The sequence below is a fragment of the Littorina saxatilis genome, linkage group LG12, assembly GCF_037325665.1.
Source record: "Littorina saxatilis isolate snail1 linkage group LG12, US_GU_Lsax_2.0, whole genome shotgun sequence".
In the NCBI taxonomy this organism is placed as follows: Eukaryota; Metazoa; Mollusca; class Gastropoda; order Littorinimorpha; family Littorinidae; genus Littorina; species Littorina saxatilis.
This window is the reverse complement of record NC_090256.1, coordinates 45,787,689-45,809,688: the sequence shown is the minus strand read 5'-3', so window position 1 is coordinate 45,809,688 and position 22,000 is coordinate 45,787,689. Positions and strand designations below refer to the sequence as shown.

Genomic DNA, 22,000 nt, shown 5'->3' with positions numbered 1-22,000 from the left:
TTCATCGTCTTTGTCTTGAGTCCGACACACACACACCCGTGCACACGTTCGTACGCGCACACACACACACACACACACACACACACACACACACATATACACTGCACACACACACATATATACACACACACACACACACACACACACACACACACACACACACACACAACCACAGCTAACAGCAAAACCACAAAAACGGGAAATATCTTTGTAAGAAGTTTATCTTTTGGACAAGAAATATCCCTTCCGTTGTATGTAACAAAAGAAAAAAAATAGTATATGACAATGGGCGGTTTAGGAAATAACTCCGTGTGGCCAATCACTAGCGAGGGGTGTGTCGAAAACGAAACACAGGAGCACGTGTTTCCGACACACCCCTTGCTAGTGATTGGCCCCTCCAGTGTTTGTTAGAGGCTTTAGCAACCCATACAAACCACAACCCATACAAACCCGACGGAGTTATTTTCGGAATTCGGCTATTCACTATACACTAGCAGAGGCAAATTACCAATGTCGAATGTACTGATATTGTACAGAAACATTCTTGACTAAATGTTTTAACATAGACGGGGTATCGAGACGAGGGTGATGGTGTCTGTGTGTCTGTGTGTGTAGAGCGATTCAGAGACAACTAATTGACCGATCTTCATGAAACTTCACACGAGAGTTCCTGGGTATCATATCCCTAGACCTGTTTTTCTTGTTTTCGAAAAATATCTTTGATGACGTCATATCCGGGTTTTAGTGAAAGTTGAGGCGGAACTGTCACGCCCTCATTTTTCGACCAAATCGATTGAAATTTTGGCCCAGCAATCTTTGATTAAGGATGGACTTTGGTATTGCATTTCAGCTCGGAGGGTTAACAATTAATTAATAAGTTTGGTCATTAAAAATCAGAAAATATTAATTTTTTGTTTAAATCGATCAAAAATTTATTTCATCTTATTCTGCATTATTTCCTGATTCAAAAACATATAAATATGTTATATTCGGATTAAAAAATAGGTCAGAAAATTAAAAATATGAAAATTATAATTAATTGTGGCGCTTGATCCAGTAAACGCGGGCCGTAGCTCATGTAACGAATAGTGAATGTGTCGATTGCGGATTGGACATGGGATTTCCCTTCTTTGAGCAAAGTTACGTCAGAGTCCGACAAAAACTCACATTTAAGCAGCTAGCCGAGACTATGAAAGTGTGCATGTTTGTGCGCGTTCAATCGTAAAAAAATAAAAGGAATTCAAACTAAAATCGATCGATACAAATATGTTATGTTTATTTGTGACCAAAATATGACATTTTTACACAGATATAATCGATAGTTATTGTTCACCTTGACCGCTGGTGCAGTCTCAGAGGAATACTGACTGTCCCGATCTGTGAAAAATGTCATATTTTGGTCACGAAAAATATACCATGCCTTTTTTTTTTTTTTTAAGAAGAAGACAAAAAAAAGCTTGTGTTCTTACAATTACTAACGGCTTTTGGAGTTACCATCAATTGAGAAATTCCATCAAACACACACACGAACACGCTGTACATGCCCTCTCTTGTCATAAACTGTCATGAAGAGTGCACGTGATAGACACAGAACAAATTTAATTTTCGCAGTTGGTTACACACAAGAGCTCGTTTTGATAACCTGTAACACAACCATAGCTTTTAGATGCAAGCATTTTAAGTCTCCTCTTAATATTTCGTGAACGGAGTACGAAACGTCCGCATAACGTTTAAGCTTACCACGTTAATGTTTCTGAGATTAGTGAATTTGTCCACACAGTCCTGTTCTGCCTTATGTACAAACATTGTCCAAATGCCAGCTTCGCCTAGCTTTGCCAGTTAAATGCAAGACATCTTATCACGTCAAAACGGGACACATTGTCAGTGACACGGGGGAATCACCTAAGAGACTTGGAGTCATCATTTCTGGAAACGTCCATTTACCTGCGGAAGGTATGGCGTTGGTAGTGTAGGAAGTACCTGTTCCCGTAACGTCCCAACACATCGCGAAGACGTGGCACGACAAGAACAACTCTTCAGGTGTCCGTGGAGTAAGCCCTATAGTTCAGTTTTTGTTAATGAACACTTTGTACACGTTATAAACACTGTATTCATTAAATCCAACAGCAATTTAAAACACCGGGTAAAGCTATTTTGTCCATCTACGAGGACTGTCTCAAAAGTGTGTAGCCTACATGTATGTGAAGGAGCTCCTCTACCTAGCCTCCTTCGTGTGTAGGCGAAGAACTTTTGAGACAGCCCTTGTATCATTGTGAATGTCCCTTGTTCATGAGAAGGTGAAAATATAAATACGTTTCAGGGGTTCTCAGTGTAAACTCATCCTCTGCCCTTTTCTTCCACCTTCGTGACGCGACATGGCAATGTTTGTGACGCAATCAGCGTTGCTGTGGCGTCGATTGTCTGCTCCGTTCAAAATAGTCGTGACGCCATCACTGTCCAAGAACCTCAAGGTCTTGGTTTGCCCAGAGGAAAGAACAGTATTCAAATCAGCATCTGTACTGCTACGCTGTGAGTGTGATCCCGCGTTATTGTGAGTGTGTGTGGGAGATACGTCCAGCACCCCTTCAACTCTGCCCAGCTTACTCCCGCCCGAAGACCCCACGACGGTCGTGCAGTAGCGTGACGTCACCTCACTGCTACAGCGACGGAAGGTCGACTCGGAGATGTCCCTTCTCTCCCTCCCCCCTCTGCCCCAGGAGCCGAAGAGGTCGCGGCGGAAGTTGGAGTTGAAGAGGCCGTAGATGACGGGGTTGACGAAGACGGAGGTGAGCGCGAAGAGCAGACACAGCGCGTACGTCAGGCAGAACAGGTGGGCGGATGGGAAGACGGAGGCGTCAAAGTCGGCGATGATGTTGACCACGGTGATGGGCAGCCACTCGATGTCGAAGGTGATGGAGATGACGGTGAGCAGCACTAGGTTCTTGCGGTGGCGGGCCAGCTTCTGACGGCTGCGGCAGCTGTCCTTGCGCAGGTGAACGCGGGTCCTGAGGAAGCGGCAGATGAGCAGGTGCAGCGCCATGATGGCGGCGGCGGGCAGCGCGTACTGGAAGAGCAGGATGACGACGGTGTAGACCCCTAGCCATGCGTCGCTCTCCCAGTGCTCCACGCACAGCGTCAGCACCACGTGCTGCCCGCTCAGGTCGTGCACGTGCTCCAGGCGGTGAGTAACAGCCAGGGGCGTGGCCAGGCCCAACGACAGCAGCCAGATGCCGGGCAGGACCATCTTGGCGAGGCGCTGCTGGTCGTGGTGCGGCCTGGAGGTGCACACGATGGCGCGGTATCTCTCCACGGCGATGGCCAGGATGGTGAAGACCGACACGAACACGTAAGCCAGCTGCAAGAAGGGCACGACGCGACACAGCCACTGGCCCAGCTGCCAGTCCTTCAAGGTCAGTCTCAGCAAGGTGAAGGGCATGCACAGCACGCAGGTCAGGATGTCGGACACCACCAGGTTCAGCAGGTACCAGTGACGCGGTGATCTGCAATCCACGGTGCGTCACGATGCGTTAGAGAACTACATTGCTTCTTTTATACCAGTGGGTGGTATGTTTCGGTATTTATAAGGGTTGGTGCGCACGCTGACATGCACGTACAACCACACAGATGCACACGTCGGTACTAACACACTCACTCTCTCTCTCTCTCTCTCTCTCTCTCTCTCTCTCTCTCTCTCTCTCTCTCTCTCTCTCTCTCTCTCTCTCTCTCTCTCTCTCTCTCTCTCTCTCTCTCTCTCTCTCACACACACACGTTCCCACTCTCAAAAACACAAAACACACACGCACACACACACACCACGCACACGCACACACTTTCTATCTCTCACACATACACACACACACACATACACACACACACACACACACACACGCACACACTACCACCAACACCAATACCCACCAACCCATCCCTGAACACCACCACAACAGCTCGATCTCGCTCTCCCGCAACCCAAGCCCGCCCCAAGCGCCCTGACCCAGACCATACCTGAGGTTGCCATGGCGACACAGCATGACGGCCACCATGCCGTTGCCAAGGAGACCGAGGATGATGACGGCACTGAAGGCGAGGATGAGAGCGAGCTCGGCGCGGGGCTGGAACCAGCGGCTGTCTGTGCCAAGGCCGGAGGACATCATCATGTCGTCCAGAGACAGGTTGTGAGCGGCCAGCATTGACCAGCCAGCACTCGACGACACGGACACCCTCATGCTGCTGTTCCAGGTCTGCAACACAACAGTCATGCCACTTTAAAGCCTGTCATTAAAGCCGAACATCCGTCTCCATGCCACAAAGTCGTGTTATACAGTAGAATGCCACAGACCTTGATTTCAAGTTGCCAGCGACACCAGATGCAATCCAAGACACGAAAACACAGAGCTACATCTGTCGCACCCGCATACCAACGGATATTAGCCTTTCATTGGGCGAAGTCCACTGCACGAAGCTTTGACTATGAAGTTCGGTAAAAAGACTTCATATCTGCACTCTCTCTCTCTCTCTCTCTCTCTCTCTCTCTCTCTCTCTCTCTCTCTCTCTCTCTCTCTCTCTCTCTCTCTCTCTCTCTCTCTCTCTCTCTCACCCTCTCTCTCTCTCTCTCTCTCTCTCTCTCTCTCTCTCTCTCTCTCTCTCCCCCTGAGAGCTGCAAGCAAACCGAAAAAGTAGTTAGGGTAACAACCATAAATTGAAGAACTGGTTCAGGTCCCATGTGCACCAATATAAAAACATCAAGTGACAATTTAGGGCGTTAAAACTTCTTTCCTGTATTCCGAACTTGTGCACTTTTAAATCCGTCTTATTCTCAGACCCACCCCACCCACCTTTCTGTGTATTTACAAGAAGTGGCTTTGCATTAGCGTGTACAAACACAGGCCCTTGGAGAAATGCAAATGTGGGTGAGATTGGGCGAGCACTGTCAGCTGTGGGAAGTGTCCTCCGTCCCCTTGACAGTCGGCCTGTCACGAAACTGATTTACTGGTTGCGAGTAGAAAACCCCACGGGCCAATACTCCTTAAAGATTAAAGAAGGAGGGAGAGAGGGGGCGAGTCTGAGACGAAGAGGGACACAGGGTACATAGAGCGGAAGAAACACGCAACTAACATACTGCAGACATACCGAGCTGAAGAAATACGCAACCAGCCTACTGCAGACATACAGAGCTGAATTAATACGTAACTAACCTACTGCAGACATACAGAGGTGAACAAATACGCAACTAATATAATGCAGACACACACAGCTGAAGAAATACGCAAAAAAATCTACTGCAGACAGACAGTGCTGAAGAAACACGTTACTAAACAACTGCAGACAGACAAACAGAGCTGAAGAAACTGATGCGCAACTGACCGACTGCAGGCAGACAGAGCTGAAGAATTACGTAACTAACCCGTAACTGTCGGGCAACTGGCAACTGTGATTTAAAAACTGCGGCGTTTGCGTGACTCACTGAAGTTGAGAGCGGATACATGGGCGGTTTGAATGTTTTAACGTCAGCGTCTTACACTATGGTAGAAGAAAGTCGCTAAACCTGGAACAGTTAAGGAGAAACAGCCGTACCAGACAAAAAATGGATATTGCAAAGCGTTCTTTACATTGTTACATGCTAGACTCTATCAGTAAATAAACGAACCACATAAAATAAAATAAAAGTCACGCAACTCATCAGACTGATCATAATAAAAATGTCTGCATTTGTTCCAGGTTGGACGCATGGGTGTGTAAAGTGGAACACTGTGTTGTCAAACTCGGAACACATACAAACACACCCTGACTCTCTTTCTAGCTCTGTCTGTGTCTCACACACACACATATACACCCACACACTCTCATTCACACACAAACAAGCACACATTGCCACACACACACAAGATAAATAAATACGTCATAACATTTTGATTAAGCCATTTTATGTAAATGTCTTTTTTTCAACATCATATTTTGATTTTTACCAAGGAAATAACAAATCGGATAACAATTTAAGCCTTAAATGTAATACAAAAAGATAAATAAGGGATAGGTCTAAAAAGGACTGAAAAACAAAACCTTTAAAAAAAAAGAAGGAAAAAAAAGGCAAAGAACTGATTTCGCAGACAATGTCCTTTGTCTTCTACTGTCAGCGCAGTCATCGTGTGATTACTGTGTGCACTTCTGGCACTATAACATATCCTCAGGGGAGTTGGTGCCACACATGAAGCAGTACCACGAAATTTCGCAGCTTCATGTGTACCCCTCTTCTGTTGACAAATAGATATAAAAGGGCTACCTGCCCAATTGACTAAATGTAAAAATCATTACGCAGAAAGTCTCAAAGCAAATAACTAAGAACAGATTTAAGAACTGATTTTGCAGACACACAAAAATTGCTAAGTACATATTTCGAAGTCCTTTTGTCCGCTGCTGTCAGCGCAGTCCTCGTGTGCCCACTGTGTGCACCTCTGGCACTGTATCATGTTCTCAGGGGAGTTGGTGCCACACATGAAGCTGTACCAAGTGCTTTCCCCCGGGATAGAACGCATCGTCGAGAATGTTCTCCTTTTTTCCCTCTGATCAGAAGATAGTCCCCTCTTGTTTCTCTGAGCAGAAGATTTTGTAGCTCCATTCTTTCCTCTTTTCTGTTGACCTGCACGCCTTTTTGCAAGTGAAATCATGTAAAATGTCATAAAGATCGGTCCAGTAGTTTGGTCTGAATCGCTCTACACACACACGCACACACACACACACACACACACACACACACACACACACACACACACACACACACACACACACACACATACACCACGACCCTCGTCTCGATTCCCCCTCTATGTTAAAGCATTTAGTCAAAACTTGACTAAATGTAAAAAGAGTAGATTACGTGAGAGTTCCTGGGAATGATATCCCCGGACGGTTTTTTCGTTTTTTCGATAAATACCTTTGATGACGTCATATCCGGCTTTTTGTAAACGTTGAGGCGGCACTGTCACACCCTCATTTTTCAATCAAATTGATTGAAATTTTGGCCAAGCAATCTTCGACGAAGGCCGGACTTCGGTATTGCATTTCAGCTTGGTGGCTTAAAAATTAATTAATGACTTTGGTCATTAAAAATCTGAAAATTGTTAAAAAAAATATAAAAATAAAAATGTATACAACGATCCAAATTTACGTTCATCTTATTCTTCATTATTTTCTGATTCCAAAAACATATAAATATGTTATATTTGGATTAAAAACAAGCTCTGAAAATTAAAAATATAAAAATTATGATAAAAATTAAATTTTTGAAATCAATTTAAAAACACTTTCATCTTATTCCTTGTCGGTTCCTGATTCCAAAAACATATAGGTATGATATGTTTGGATTAAAAACACGCTCAGAAAGTTAAAACGAAGAGAGGTACAGAAAAGCGTGCTATCCTTCTCAGCGCAACTACTACCCCGCTCTTCTTGTCAATTTCACTGCCTTTGCCACGAGCGGTGGACTGACGATACTTCGAGTATACGGTCTTGCTGAAAAATTGCATTGCGTTCAGTTTCATTCTGTGAGTTCGACAGCTTGACTAAATGTATTTTCGCATTACGCGACTTGTTGCTTGTTTGCTTAACGCCCAGCCGACCACGAAGGGCCATATCTATGGAACGCCGTTTGGCTCCTAACTATTACAGCTGTAATTTAAAATAAATACACCTGTATTTAATGATAAATACAGCTGTATTTAATAATAAATACACCTGTATTTAAAAATAAATACGCCTGTATTTAATAATAAATACACCTGTAATTATTTTTAAATTAGCTGTAATTGATTTTAAATACACCTGTATTTTATGATAAATACACCTGTATTTAATAATAAATACACCTGTATTTAATAATAAATACACCTGTATTTAATAATAAATACACCTGTATTTAATAATAAATACACCTGTAATTATTTTTGAATACACCTGAAATTTATTTTAAATACACCTGTATTTAATAAATACAGCTGTAACAAATTAAAACTTGAATCGGAAAATGTACGACTTGCAAAGCGACAATGTCAACCATGGGACATCATCTACACGAAAGAGTTGTCTTTCTTGTCCGGTCACACGGATAATTCTTTCTTTGACCCATGTAAACGAAATGCATTCGTACAGTTCATCGGAGTTCATTCCGTAACTTCAAAGGGATCTAAAATGACTTGTTATGATTACAAGTACGGTACAGGTTCTACAAATTTGGAGACTTAAATGCCTCTGAATTATGAGCTATGAATTTAACACGCTAAAGTTCAAGATTACCAGCTATGAATTTAACACGCTAAAGTTCAAGATTACCGATAACACGATATAGCGGCTAATTCTCGCACCGAATTCCAACATTTTGCATCTTTGGTCAAAAACGCGCACAGGCCTCCGTTCAAGTTCAATAACTGATTAATACAGGTGTATTTATTATAAGATACAGGTGTATTTATTACTAAATACAGGTGTATTTATTATTAAATACAGGTGTATTTATTTTTAAATACAGGTGTATTTATTATTAAATACAGGTATATTTATTTTTAAATACATGTGTATTTATTATTAAATACAGGTGTATTTATTATTAATTACACCTGTATTTTATAATAAATACACCTGTATTTAATAAAAAAAAATACATCTGTATTTAATAATAAATACACCTGTATCTAAAAATAAATACACCTGTATTTAAAAAAAATACACCTGTAATTTATAATAAATACACCTGTAATTAATAATATAGAAAATACACCTGTAATTAATAATGTATACTTATTGTATACGTATAAGAAATAAATACAGGTGTATTTATTATTAAATACAGGTGTATTTATTTTAAATTACAGCTGTAATAGTTATGAGCCAAACGGCTTTCCATACATATCAGGGCGGATTACGTGTTCTGGTGCGGCGTGAAGAAGCATAAAATATCAAGAAAATAGACAACAAATTCTTGTATTTTAGCGAGTACATTTAGGGGTGTGTAGTTGAAATTATTGTGTGAAAAGTATTTGGCGCAAAGCGTTCTTCTGCGCAAACATTCAAACATGGACGCACGTACACGCGCTGAAGCTGCGGGCGAGGAAGTCTTCTGTCGGGTCTTCGACGAAAAATAACGCATTGTACGAGCTTGTTGGAGTCTGGATCTCACTCGGAACAGGCTAACCTTCCCTTCCAAAAATCACACCAAACTGAGAGAGGAAACATAAACTTCCTGGCTTGTCATTTGCATCTGGTCGTTAGATCTGAATGCAACTACAGTATTACAACTGAAACATGTGCCCAGACTGAGTTCGAGATCTAATTGAATGAGTGAGCATGCCTTATATCCACGCAACCCAAGAAACTCTCTCTCTCTCTCTCTCTCTCTCTCTCTCTCTCTCTCTCTCTCTCTCTCTCTCTCTCTCTCTCTCCTCTCCCTCCCCCAAGCAGGCTGCTTCTGTGCTGAAGGGTAGGGGATTATCTATTGGAAAATTTGCTTGGTCGGTTACACTTTTTGTCGGCATCGGATCCAGTAAAAGGATGCATACATTCCGAAAAGGATCGATCCTTTTGCACGATACTTTTGCTCGTGTGTTTGACCCTTTCCGCGCCTAGAACGGATAGGGTCAAACGCGAAAAGTATGCATACTTTTACTCGATCCTTTTGCTCGATCATTTGACCCTTTTCGCCTTCCATACGCTGCCGCAAAGTTCTGACTTCCAACCATGCTCAAAGCTGCACTAACAAGCATACATGGATTAGAGAATGGACGTCGAGGATTGTGTTGATGGTGTCCCCCCCCCCCCCCTCCCCCCCCTAAAAAACACACAAACCAAGGCTGCAGTGAACATCTTATGTACATGTACGTGAAGATTCGGTGTAGGGAAAGCAGGGGGAACACGTCAAAAACCTCTCTCCTGTCAATTATTATTCTCCTGCTGTAAGTGCATTTGCGACAGTACGCCAATCACTGAAATACTATTTGACGGAAATGGCAGAGGGGGAAGGGGGGGGGGGGGGGGGGGGTACGAACAGAAATAAAGAAGAATGAAGAGACAGACAGAAATGAAAATGAATATAAAGACTTAAGAGGAGGAGGGGAGGGGGGGGGGGGGGGGGTTACAAGATGAAGAACAAGTCGCGTAAGGCGAAAATACAACATTTAGTCAAGCTGTCGAACTCACAGAATGAAACTGAACGCAATGCAATTTTTCAGCAAGACCGTATACTCGAAGTATCGTCAGTCCACCGCTCGTGGCAAAGGCAGTGAAATTGACAAGAAGAGCGGGGTAGTAGTTGCGCTGAGAAGGATAGCACGCTTTTCTGTACCTCTCTTCGTTTTAACTTTTTGAGCGTGTTTTTAATCCAAACATATCATATCTATGTTTTTGGAATCAGGAACCGACAAGAAATAAGATGAAAGTGTTTTTAAATTGATTTCAAAAATTTAATTTTGATCATAAATTTTATATTTTTAATTTTCAGAGCTTGTTTTTAATCCAAATATAACATATTTATATGTTTTTGGAATCAGAAAATGATAAAGAATAAGATGAACGTAAATTTGGATCGTTTTATAAAAAAAATATTTTTTTAACAATTTTCAGATTTTTAATGACCAAAGTCATTAATTAATTTTTAAGCCACCAAGCTGAAATGCAATACCGAAGTCCGGCCTCCGTCGACGATTGCTTGGCCAAAATTTCAATCCATTTGATTGAAAAATGAGGGTGTGACAGTGCCGCCTCAACTTTTACAAAAAGCCGGATATGACGTCATCAAAGGTATTTATCGAAAAAACGAAAAAACCGTCCGGGGATATCATTCCCAGGAACGCTCATGTCAAATTTGATAAAGATCGGTCCAGTAATTTGGTGTGAATCGCTCTACACACACGCACAGACACACACACACACACACACACACACACACACACACGCACACACACACACACACACACACACACACACACACACACACACACACACACACACACATACACACACACACACACACACACACACACACACACACACACACACACACACACCACGACCCTCGTCTCGATTCCCCCTCTATGTAAAAAGAAGCTACATGCAGGGATTAGAGTACGCCGATTGTGCACTCTACAGTCTCTGCTACATTAAAATATCTCCCTTTCGTTTCTCCTTCTTTCCATCTCTCTTCTATTCTTTTGTGTTCGATTTTTCCCCCAGCGGGTTTCAGCAGCAGAGGAAACGGAAGGGGGCGATGTCGTGTGTATGTGTTTAGTGAGGCGCTTATAGTCCGGGGCATCTTTCCTATTACACCGAGCGCAGGAAACAAGGGGAACAACTCCTTCCGGGTCTCCATCAATTCATCAATAACCTCGCCAACTCTCGCTCCCAGGGCCCCTCAACGTGATCATTCAGACACGATTTGATGACTCTTTCGTAATCCTCTTCCTCCCCTCTCTCTCTGGGATTTCCAGTGTTTTATAACATGACTAAAAAGAAGGTTGTCGTTATGTCTTTCGCTATGTTAGAGCCGGCTTAGTTAGGGCGATAAGGGTCAAAAACAAGGTCGATACTGCACATTTGAGGCAATGCATGGCGATTTGTCTGCAGTCTGTATCCATTTTGCGGCATTATTAGCGTCAGAAACACCTTCTAGCCAGGACTTTGGGTGACAATATATATATAAAAGCCCTGGAGTCACTTGTTTCAAACCCAAGTTCCAAGATGTAAGCAACACAACAAAGACTACATCCAGGGTCAACAAAAGCAACGATTTCCGTTACACACGTAACGGCCAAACTTTCCAGGTGATAGACAAAACAGACAGACATCCATCAAGAGGGCTATGTGTCTTTAGAGGAGTTTATTTGATTGGATTTTTTTTCAGTTGCATTTTTATACACAGTTTACATCAGTTTATACACACATAACGATGGACACAGAATATCGTGGCGCCCCTGACTCCCATTATCATCTGGGTCATCAGAGGAAACTCTGTTGTGTGTATGGGGCAGTTGATGCGCGCGTGCATGTGTGTTCTCGTGCGCGCGCCAGCATGCATGCGTGCGTGTAATCTGGAATTTTAGTAGCGTCCGGAATATAACCTAATTAACGGATGACATAGATGCTAAGCCTTGACAGGCCACAAAATCACACCCATCACTCCAAGACAGCCCCGGAGAGCCAATCAAAACACGTTTAGGGACGACAGCACGGTCATCAGTTGAAAGACGGCGATTTTAGTAACGCGAGAAACCGGGCTCAAACCTGATGTCACGTGTTATCCAGTGTCAATCGTAACTCGAGCCACAACCCCCACCCCCCCCCCCCCCCCCACCCCCCCCCCCCCCCCCTCCTGTCCCAGGTGGACACTCATGAATATGCATGTGCTGACCGATTTCCGGTCCGCCTTTGCGAGTCCCGGTTTCTTCTTTGCGTCTGTCAAAAACACCCAGATAATTACACGACAGATCGAGACTGGGAATATGATTAGTATCTTTTTTTTCTTTTTTTCTCAAAGGGACTTAAAGGTGGTCGTCTACATTTTTGCTTTTTTTCAATAATCTTATGGTTAGATTTCGATACAAAATTATGTCAAATGATGAATGAACCATGGGGAAAAAAGTGATAGAAAAAAAAAATATATGTAAAAAAAGATTTTATTTTTGGGTAGCGTGACTCACGCTTCCAATATTTTGTTTTCTGTTTGCTGAGAACATGTGCTTTGTCTAAAAATACTGACCAATCAAATTCATGTCACTATGCTTATAGCCACGCCCAAACAAGTGCAGCAACAGTTTGACACTGGAGCGCTGTCCAAGCTTTTTTTTTAAACGCACGAAATGCACGGGATTTGAGAGGAGTTTTGCGCTTGGCATTTTCCAAATAAGGATATCCTACTATGAGTACTACGCTGGAATACTACAATGAATTTTCAAACGGCTACACTGGCTTCGTCTTTCCTGATCGAAAGCGGGTGTATTGTTGATATTTGTAGATAATAGACTCTGCATTTTAATGGTCAAATGGCGATTTCGGTATAAACATGTAGACAAGGACCTTTAAACCATTGGGTGTTTTTTCATATCTCGCACCCCCTTCTGTCCTTCTTTCTCCTCTCAGTAAGATACAAAGAAGACAGCTGCCAGAAAAAAAGTGTTGCGGCACCGCGAAAGATCGATTGCACATGTCAAGTGTCGTCTGGCTCCTAAACGCTAAACTGATGTTTTGGGTAACCAGGACCCAGTGGTGACGACGATTTCCATATAACTGCAGCGCAAAAAAGCTGGAATCCTTAACTCAAGCCCGGAAACGGGCGGCAAAGAATTGAGAAATACAGCAAACAAAAACAAAGAGAGGACAAACAAGTCGCGTAAGGCGAAAATACAACATTTAGTCAAGCTGTCGAACTCACAGAATGAAACTGAACGCACTGCAATTTTTCAGCAAGACCGTATGCTCGTAGCATCGTCAGTCCACCGCTTATGGCAAAGGCAGTGAAATTGACAAGAAGAGCGGGGTACTAGTTGCGCTGAGAAGGATAGCACGCTTTTCTGTACCTCTCTTCGTTTTAACTTTCTGACCGTGTTTTTAATCCAAACATATCATATCTATATGTTTTTGGAATCAGGAACCGACAAGGAATAAGACGAAAGTGTTTTTGAATTGATTTCCAAAATTTAATTTTGATCATAATTTTTATATTTTTAATTTTCAGGGCTTGTTTTTAATTCAAATATAACATGTTTATATGTTTTTGGAATCAGGAAATGATGAAAAATAAGATGAACGTAAATTTGGATCGTTTTATAAAAAAAGTATTTGTTACAATTTTTTTAGATTTTTAATGACCAAAGTCATAAATCAATTTTTAAGCCACCAAGCTGAAATGCAATACCGAAGTCCGGCCTTCGTCGAAGATTGCTTGGCCAAAATTTCAATCAATTTGATTCAAAAAGGAGGGTGTGACAGTGCCGCCTCAACTTTTACAAAAAGCCGGATATGACGTCATGAAAGACATTTATCGAAAAAAAAATAATATCCGGGGATACCATTCCCAGAAACTCTCATGTACAATTTCATAAAGATCGGTCCAGTAGTTTAGTCTGAATCGCTCTACACGCACACACGCACAGACAGACAGACAGACACACACACACACATACACCACCACCCTCGTCTCGATTCCCCCTCTATGTTAAAACATTTAGTCAAAACTTGACTAAATGTAAAAAGGAGGACTTCCAGTATTCTCAGATTTGCAGCGGTAAAATTCATCAATAACCTGCTAACTCTCGCTCGTGGTATCCCTCAAGGTCATCATTCAGACCAGAAGATCATACACCTGTCTTCAGATCCGATCAGACAATAAGATTTGTCCGGTTAATACTATCATCGTTATAAGCTTATTGTTTAAGGAACACTCCTCCCCATGTACAGGTTTCGGCTCACCATCTCAGATGTGGTCAGGCTTTTTGCATGGGACAAGACCATCCCTCCACTAGTACACCAATCAAACAAACAGCTTGGCTTCTTTCAGTGAACAGTGGACCTTTTTTTGTGAACTGTGTTTTTAAAAAGCCACTGGTGGGAATTGTTGTATGATTTAATATCCGAAAAAACACCGTGGGTCAAACGTGTTTCAGTTAAAACAAAAGTCTCTGCTCAGGAAGCGGTCAGGATGTTGATTTTTGGTACGTGTCCAAGTGGAGGGATACTTTCATCCCAATCAGAAAGCCTGGGCAGATCCTAGATGGTGAGCAGACCTGTTTTCACAGGAAGGACTGTGGCTTTCGCCTGCTCGTTTAGTGCGCATTTCCAAGATAAAACTTTGTTGTTCATATTGTGAAATCCCACGCGGGCTTTTGACCATGCGTCGTTCATCGCTCACTGTCACATTAAAATTCAAAATGAACGATTATCTTGTCCGGCAGTCGGTCGAGCGTTCCTCTGAATGTCTGATGAGCCCGTCAAGGATGGAACAGGTCCACTAATTTCAAGATGAATCGGTCGACATGGCCGGTGAAGTATGCTGGCAGAAGGTCAGGTGACGTAAAATAGGTATTTGCTTGAGTGCGTGTCCTATAGTTGTATATTTTCAATTGTTTCATGTGATGAATTTTGAATAACATTTTGCTTAAACCAAGTGACCCACTGAATTTCTGATGAGCCTGTCATGGCTAGCCGAGACCCACTGGTTACAAGATGAGCCTCCAGACCCACTGGTTACAAGATGAATTAGTCACATCACCTAGTTCTGTGCTGGTGCTGTTTTGATCAATCCTACAGCATCAAGTAGAACTCCCTTTTTCCAACGATCTGAGAATAGCTACATTTAGAGACAAGAAAAAGCCCACCACTTTCTCTTCACCACCTCATTTTCTCTTGCCCGCTGGGATGCGCGCGCACAACGAAACTCAACAGTGTATCGCGGTTTAGACTGACGCCAGCAGAGAAGTTCTGTTCGCAGAAGAAGCGGGATGTGCGATGTGTGTTATGTGCGATTAATTTGCAACCCGAAGCTCTACTCATACAATTTATAACTGTTCAAAGTGAGACAGTTCACAAATTAAAGGCTGCCATATTCGTAGCGTTCATTAATTAATTCATATTGTTTACATGTGCCAATAATGTTATAAAACTGTACCTAAGGGGATATAATAACGATTGGCTGTAGCTTTCGAACACAGAAAAAATTATTTCAGTATTGCAAAGTGGTGTTGATAGTGTCGAATGTAAACAGAACAGTCTCAAAGTGAAAGTGGATGTTTTCCGGAAATTGCGCAGGCGGAAATATACGATCTCTCACAGCACATATTCGCAAGAATAAGGCCACAGGCTTCAGCTGACAAGCTACAAGTACATCAAATTTTCTAATAGGCCAATGTAGAGGGCCCCAAAGGGTTTAAAATCGTGATCGTGATTGGCGTTTTTTGACCTTTCTGTGACCGTGATTGCCGAAATTTCCATTTCTGTGATCGTGATGGGACTTTGCCCGTGATCCGTGATGACCAAAAAATCAAGTCTCGTGATCGTGATCGTCATTTGTTTTCATCATTGACTGCGGTGATCATTGACAAAAATCAAGGTAACTGTGATCGTGAAAGCTAAAATTTCCCTTCCCGTGATCGTGATGATACCCCCCCTTTGGGGCCCTCTATGTACTCACGTGTCCAGCAAAACTTTGGCGAGTTCAGTATCCCCTTTGTACTTGGTTCTCAATTTGAAGCGATGGGCCTCTGACGCAAACAATCTTTCTTTCAGCGCGACCCAGCGCTGGTGCTGCGTGGTGATGAAGCAACGAGTCCACTTTCTCTTCTCAGCAGATTTAGTGGCCTTGACAGCTTTAGACGGGTTTACTTCTATCTTTTTTGCCATTGTACGCAACCGCACTTGACTGTCTCAGACGCCATCTTTGGTTTACGAAACGTCACGAAGTGGCGTCAACGGTCTAAAAATAGCCCAAGACCTGGAGAACTGTTGCTAAACAATGCAATAAAGAATTAATTATTTCTCGTAATTGGTAAGGACTTCAAACCTAAAACTTTGCAGGAAGCTTGATTTATACATCCCCGCAACGATGGGAAAAGCCCTGGAAGTAATTAAACTAATTAAATAGGACTATGTGTCAGCCTTTAAGGTCTGCCCTATTAATATAATTATTCTATTTATATTAGGGAAGAAAATTAATAGAACTCTAAAGTCGTGAAGCGGCAACCAGCTCCGGGCCGCCATCTTTGATTTTCCCAAGCGCAACCTAGGCAAATGTATGCTACAGAAATGCAGTGAAAGATCGACTTTAGCGTCCACTCCAGACTTCAAAGTAGGAAGATATGAACAGTTAAAATAACGATCAGGTAACTTATTTCCAATAGATTAAAGGTTTCCATACAGAAATAACCAAAACATGATGACAAAGTCAACGAAAGTAGATTCGTAGAATCGCCCAAATCAACGAAAGTTTGTGTTTTTGGTATGAACTTCGTTTCACCGCCAACCGGAAATGACGTGTACGCAACATTTGGGATGTAGCAATTCCTTATATGGCACGAAACAAATGTGGTTGGTTGAAAAAAGCCTGTACTAAATAAGCTACTATCAGGTCTTCGAAAGCAGGCAGTCTCAAAATGGAGGTAAATTTACAGAGGTTATGGACAGAACATCCGATATTGCAAGGTCCCAAAAGGGAGCGGGTTTGCACAGTAAAAGCAACACTACAAAGCAAATAGTTCAAAGGTTTAAGATTTGTTTGTTACCTCTTTTTAGAAATAAAGACCCATTGCCTTTTTTGATTTCTGAAAAGTAAGTTCTTTGGCAGAGTAGTCGGGAGTGAGAAATCTACAAAACATTTCTTTACGCATTATATTAAAACTTTGAGCTGTTCCCAGTGAAACGCACGTCAGTCCCATAACCAAACTCCTTTTTCTGTCCCCCCACCCCCCACCCCCCTCCACCCACCTACCCGCCACAAGCCCCTCTCCCATTTGTTTCCTAAAGCACTGACCCCTGTAACGTCGGGTCTTATACATGTACTACTTTTTTTCTCTTTTTTGTTGTTGTTTCCTCTCCTTTTTTTTTCCATGTTTTCTTTTTCTTTCGCGAGGCCTCTTCCATTTTCAGCGGTGCAGGACAACTGCACCCCAAATGGGCCCGATTGCACCCCAACACCTCTGGGGTGCAATTGGGCTAATTTGTTTGGACAATACCAACCCATTCCACACCATCCCTTACAGGGCCTCAATTGGCTTATTCTTGAGACTCTAAAGAATTTTTTTTTAAACGATGAATGATTTAGAAATTTGTGTATAAAATAGTTCATGTATAAAGCAGAAAGATAATTAAAATGATCTACAGCGTTTACGTGAACACCTTCACTGAACATGTAGGCTTCTTCGACAGGACAAAAATAAAAATGTACCAAGAAGCAAAAGTAAAAACAAAAGCATAAGCATAAGGTAGAGAACCAAACAATCGATGACAAAAAGATGGAGACGAATCCAACTAAAACATATTTAGTTATTTTAACTTGAGAGTGAGTCCATGACTTTTCAGCTCATTGCACCTGTACAGTATAATCATTAGCATTTATAAACCATTTATCGGTGGAGCTGTACCTGTCAACCTATACGCGCGCGTGTGTGTGTGGGTGTGTGTGTTTGTCGTGCGTTTGATTGTTTATGTCTTTAAGCAAGGAAATGTGTGTGCACCAGAATAAGACTCTGTAATTTATGAGTAATTACAGAGAGACTCTGTAATTTATGTCTTATTCTGGTGCACACACATTTCCTTGCTTCTATATATATATATATATACGACTAGTGTCTGTCTGTCTGTCTGTCTGTCTGTTCGCGATGCACGGCCAAAGTTCTCGGTGGATCTTTTTCTTCTTCTTCTTCTTCTTGGCGTTCGCAGAGGTTACACAATCAGTCCAGCACTGGTGATAAATGTTGTCGTTTTCTCCAATTCCTGTCGACTGCCGTATAGTTTGGTCTGCAAGGGAGTTGGTGACGGCCACACTTCTTTTCGTTCCTCATCTAGTAAGGGACATCGCTGTAAGATGTGTTCCGCTGTTTGGTCCTCTTGACCGCAGGCACAGGTTGGTGATGGCGCCAGCTTGAACTTTCGGTTCATGTGAGCATTGAGCCTGTTGTGGCCAGTACGCAGCCTGATGAGGTTGACTTGCTGCTCTCTGGACATTGTGTGGTAGTCATCTCTGTTTGTCCTTGGCCTCATCAATGCCTTGATGATTGTCTTGGATCTTTTTCCAATTTGGAGTCCGTATTCAGCTACACCCCGGACACAACCTCATCGATGAGATATTTCAACACGTGCTCTCAACGCGCAGCACCGATTTTTTGTTTGTTTTGTTTTGTTTTGTCGGGATCCACTACCAGCAACTCTTCCTTATCTTCTCCAGTGTTTTCAGCCGCGATTATCTCCCTTCCTCCGTGTGGCGTCAATCCATATTCCCGTTACTACGTTACTATTTTTAGAAGGTCACTGCACGTTACTATTTTTAGAAGGTCTCCAGTGTTTTGTGCGTTTATCTCCTTTCCTTCGTGCGCCAGCGAAGCCGGCGTACACCCGGCAAAGCCGGGTCCCAGGCGCAGCCTGGTATTCGGCTCTACTTCTTCCCGGCGAAGCCGATACCCGGCGAAGCGGGTAATCATCTAGTAAAGACATAAACAATCAAACGCACGACAAACACACACACACACACACACACACACACACACACACACGCGCTGGTTTTTCCCTCTCGCTAGTAGTTTCAACAAAATCCATGATCCAATTTTCAGTGTCTCAAAGGCAGAATGTGGGAATAACACAACAGTTGTTGTAACGGACAAGAAAAGACGTGAGCACATGTTCAGCAGCTCAAGTGGCAACCCATGTCCGCAACGTGATTTTTACTCAAAGCCACTCAGACAAACTCGGTAAGACAGTAATACTCGTGAGGCCCTATAAGGGTTATGGTTCTAAAAAAAACACATGATGGGGTGTAATTGGCCACATTTTTTTTCTGGGGGTGCTATTGGGCAAGTTTGTGCTTGGGGTGCAATTGTACTGTAGCCATTTTCAGTCCACCCTGAGGGTGAAATATACAAAAGAAAACGCAAGGCGAGGGGAGGGACTGTGGGAAATAAAACAAGCCGCATAAAGTGGCATCAGAACATTCAGTCAATTTGTGGGCCTTGCAAAATGAAAATAAACCTACAGCATTTTTGTTTCACCAAGACTGGTGAATCTGTGAACGCAATGGTGACAGTGAGTGACAGTGCACTTTTGCGTCATGGCTGACCGGTCGCGCTCTTCCTCAGTCAAGCGACGAAACCCTGACACCAGCCTTGAACTCGAAGCTGACAGTAAGTGTGCCTCTGACAAGCCTAAGCCTAATAAGAAAGCCAAACAAGTGAAAGCAACGGGTAAAAATTCACTCTTATCTCATTTCGGTAAACCCAGCGAATCTGTGACCGCCGGTAAAGAAAGTGGGAAAGACAGCGGTGTCACTGCCAGTGACACTGACCCGGTTACTGAGGGGATGAGTGACGAAGAGGAGGACTGTTCTAACAAAGAAATCATGAAAGTGCTCTTAGACATGAGGGAAAACCTTAATAAAAAAACTGGATGCATTGGGCGAGACAGTAGAAGGACTCAAGGGTGACGTCTTCGATCTACAACAGGAAAACAACAAACTCAGTGAGGAACTTGAGGAATGTCGAACCAAACAACTCGAAACACAGCGACAGCTGGATGAAGCCGTTTACTTCGGCAAACTTGCTTACCAGAACTCAAATCATAACGAGCAATACTCCCGCAGAAATAACATTAAGCTGCTGTTCATTGATGAACCAACAGACTCTCATGAAACAGCTGACGAGAGTGAGGCGAAAGTGCTGAAAATCTTACATGACAAACTGGGGTTAACCCATATCAAATCTGAGCACATCGAAGCGGCACACCGTGTTGGTGTTCGAAAAGCAGGGAACAACAGGCCCATCATAGTCAAATTTCTTTCCCGTAAAACCAAACAAGACGTCATCAAGAACCGGCGTAAACTCAAAGACGCCAGGCCAAAAACAGTCATTGTCGAGGATCTGACGAAAGGAAACTACATATTGTACCGACAAGCAGTTGAGACGGTTGGGGTAGAACGCGCGTGGACATCCGAAGGCAGAATCTTCGCGAAGGGGCCAGACCACAAGATTCATCGAATCGACAAGACAGCTGACCTTAGGCTTCTCGGACCCTTCGATCCCAAGACAGCACCGATCTCCTCCACCACCCAGATTGGCCAAAGTGTACACCAACACCGTAAGTAGCAGACGACAGATGCTAGAGCCATGCGTGTCGTATGCAAATGAACTAATTCACATGACCTTCCTAAGCCAATCAGCTGCCCGTGCTCAACCCAGCTGGGAATGTGTACTGTATTAGCCGGCGGACTGTCGGAGCACTGACAAACTTTGTTGTGTCACTGGAACTCGGGCAAATTGGACCTACCTGGACACGTGGTTCCAAGCGAAAGACCCACAAGAATAGTATGTGTTTTGTTTTCAGTTTATGTTGTAACTTTTGTTCCGTTTGTGCTTGTTCTTTCTGTTGCTTGGTATTCGTGTCATTCGTGTTGTGTTGTTTGCCCCCCCTTCGTGCCCCTGTTAGTGTGTTGAGCTGGTGGTCGCGTTTCTATGCTGTGTCTATTATCATCACTATGCTGGATGTATGGTTCTATAATTCTCATGCCTGTGTCGAATATTAAAGGCAGAGTAAGCCTCCCGTAAACCATCACAGATACGGTCAGGCTTTTACACACAGTACAAACACCCTTTCATTTAAACACTCACCAATTGAGAACATCCTAGGTGCCCTCCGTAAAGAGCGAACAATTTTCAAAGAATTTATTTTTGCGTGGTTTATCTTACCCCTGAGCCATCGTGAACCCGTGTGATCCAGTTTTCCCTTTTCACAATGCAGTCGTCATAGTTAGTCATTTGAATGCGACTCGACGTGAGCTTATCTACAATAGCACGTTTTTTTATGCACGAAACAACGGCTGTGGTTCACAAGAACTCTAGCGATGGCTTTTGACTGTTTAGAGGAACGGCGATTTGCACTGATAAACCGGCCGTCGTCTGCTACGACCCTTGCGTGACCCTGCTTCCGGGCTTTTCTTTTTTTAAACTTTCACAACTTCGAATTGTTCTGATCTTGTCTTGATGAAAAACGAATTCTTTTATGATTAAAGAATGTTTGTGTAACAAGCTGTCAATTTATTATTTAGATTTTAAAAGTTAGGTCTAGCGCAAAAACGAGGCGCCGTTGTTGTTAACGGAACAAGTCTACGAAAATAAATTCTTGGAAAATGTCTCACGCTCGACAGAAAGCAGCCAGGATGTTCCCGTTCGGTGAGCGTTCAAATGAAAGTATGCTTGTACTGTATTTAGACGCTCGGGGAGCTCTGTGATGGTTTACGGGAGGCTTACTGTGCCTTTAATGGTTCTGT

At 43.0% G+C, this 22,000-nt stretch overlaps 1 protein-coding gene across 1 annotated transcript; it reads right to left on the bottom strand.

Annotated features, from left to right (window-relative positions):
* Positions 1–1,308: 1,308 nt before the first annotated feature.
* On the bottom strand, positions 1,309–4,161 carry LOC138983320 (neuropeptide Y receptor type 6-like). Its single transcript, XM_070356729.1, has 2 exons — positions 4,006–4,161; positions 1,309–3,500 (listed from the first exon to the last, which is right to left on the bottom strand). Exons 1-2 carry the CDS (start codon positions 4,155–4,157, stop codon positions 2,327–2,329), a joined length of 1,326 nt encoding a protein of 441 aa, XP_070212830.1. The 5' UTR covers positions 4,158–4,161; the 3' UTR covers positions 1,309–2,326.
* Between the last annotated feature and the right edge of the window lie 17,839 nt (positions 4,162–22,000).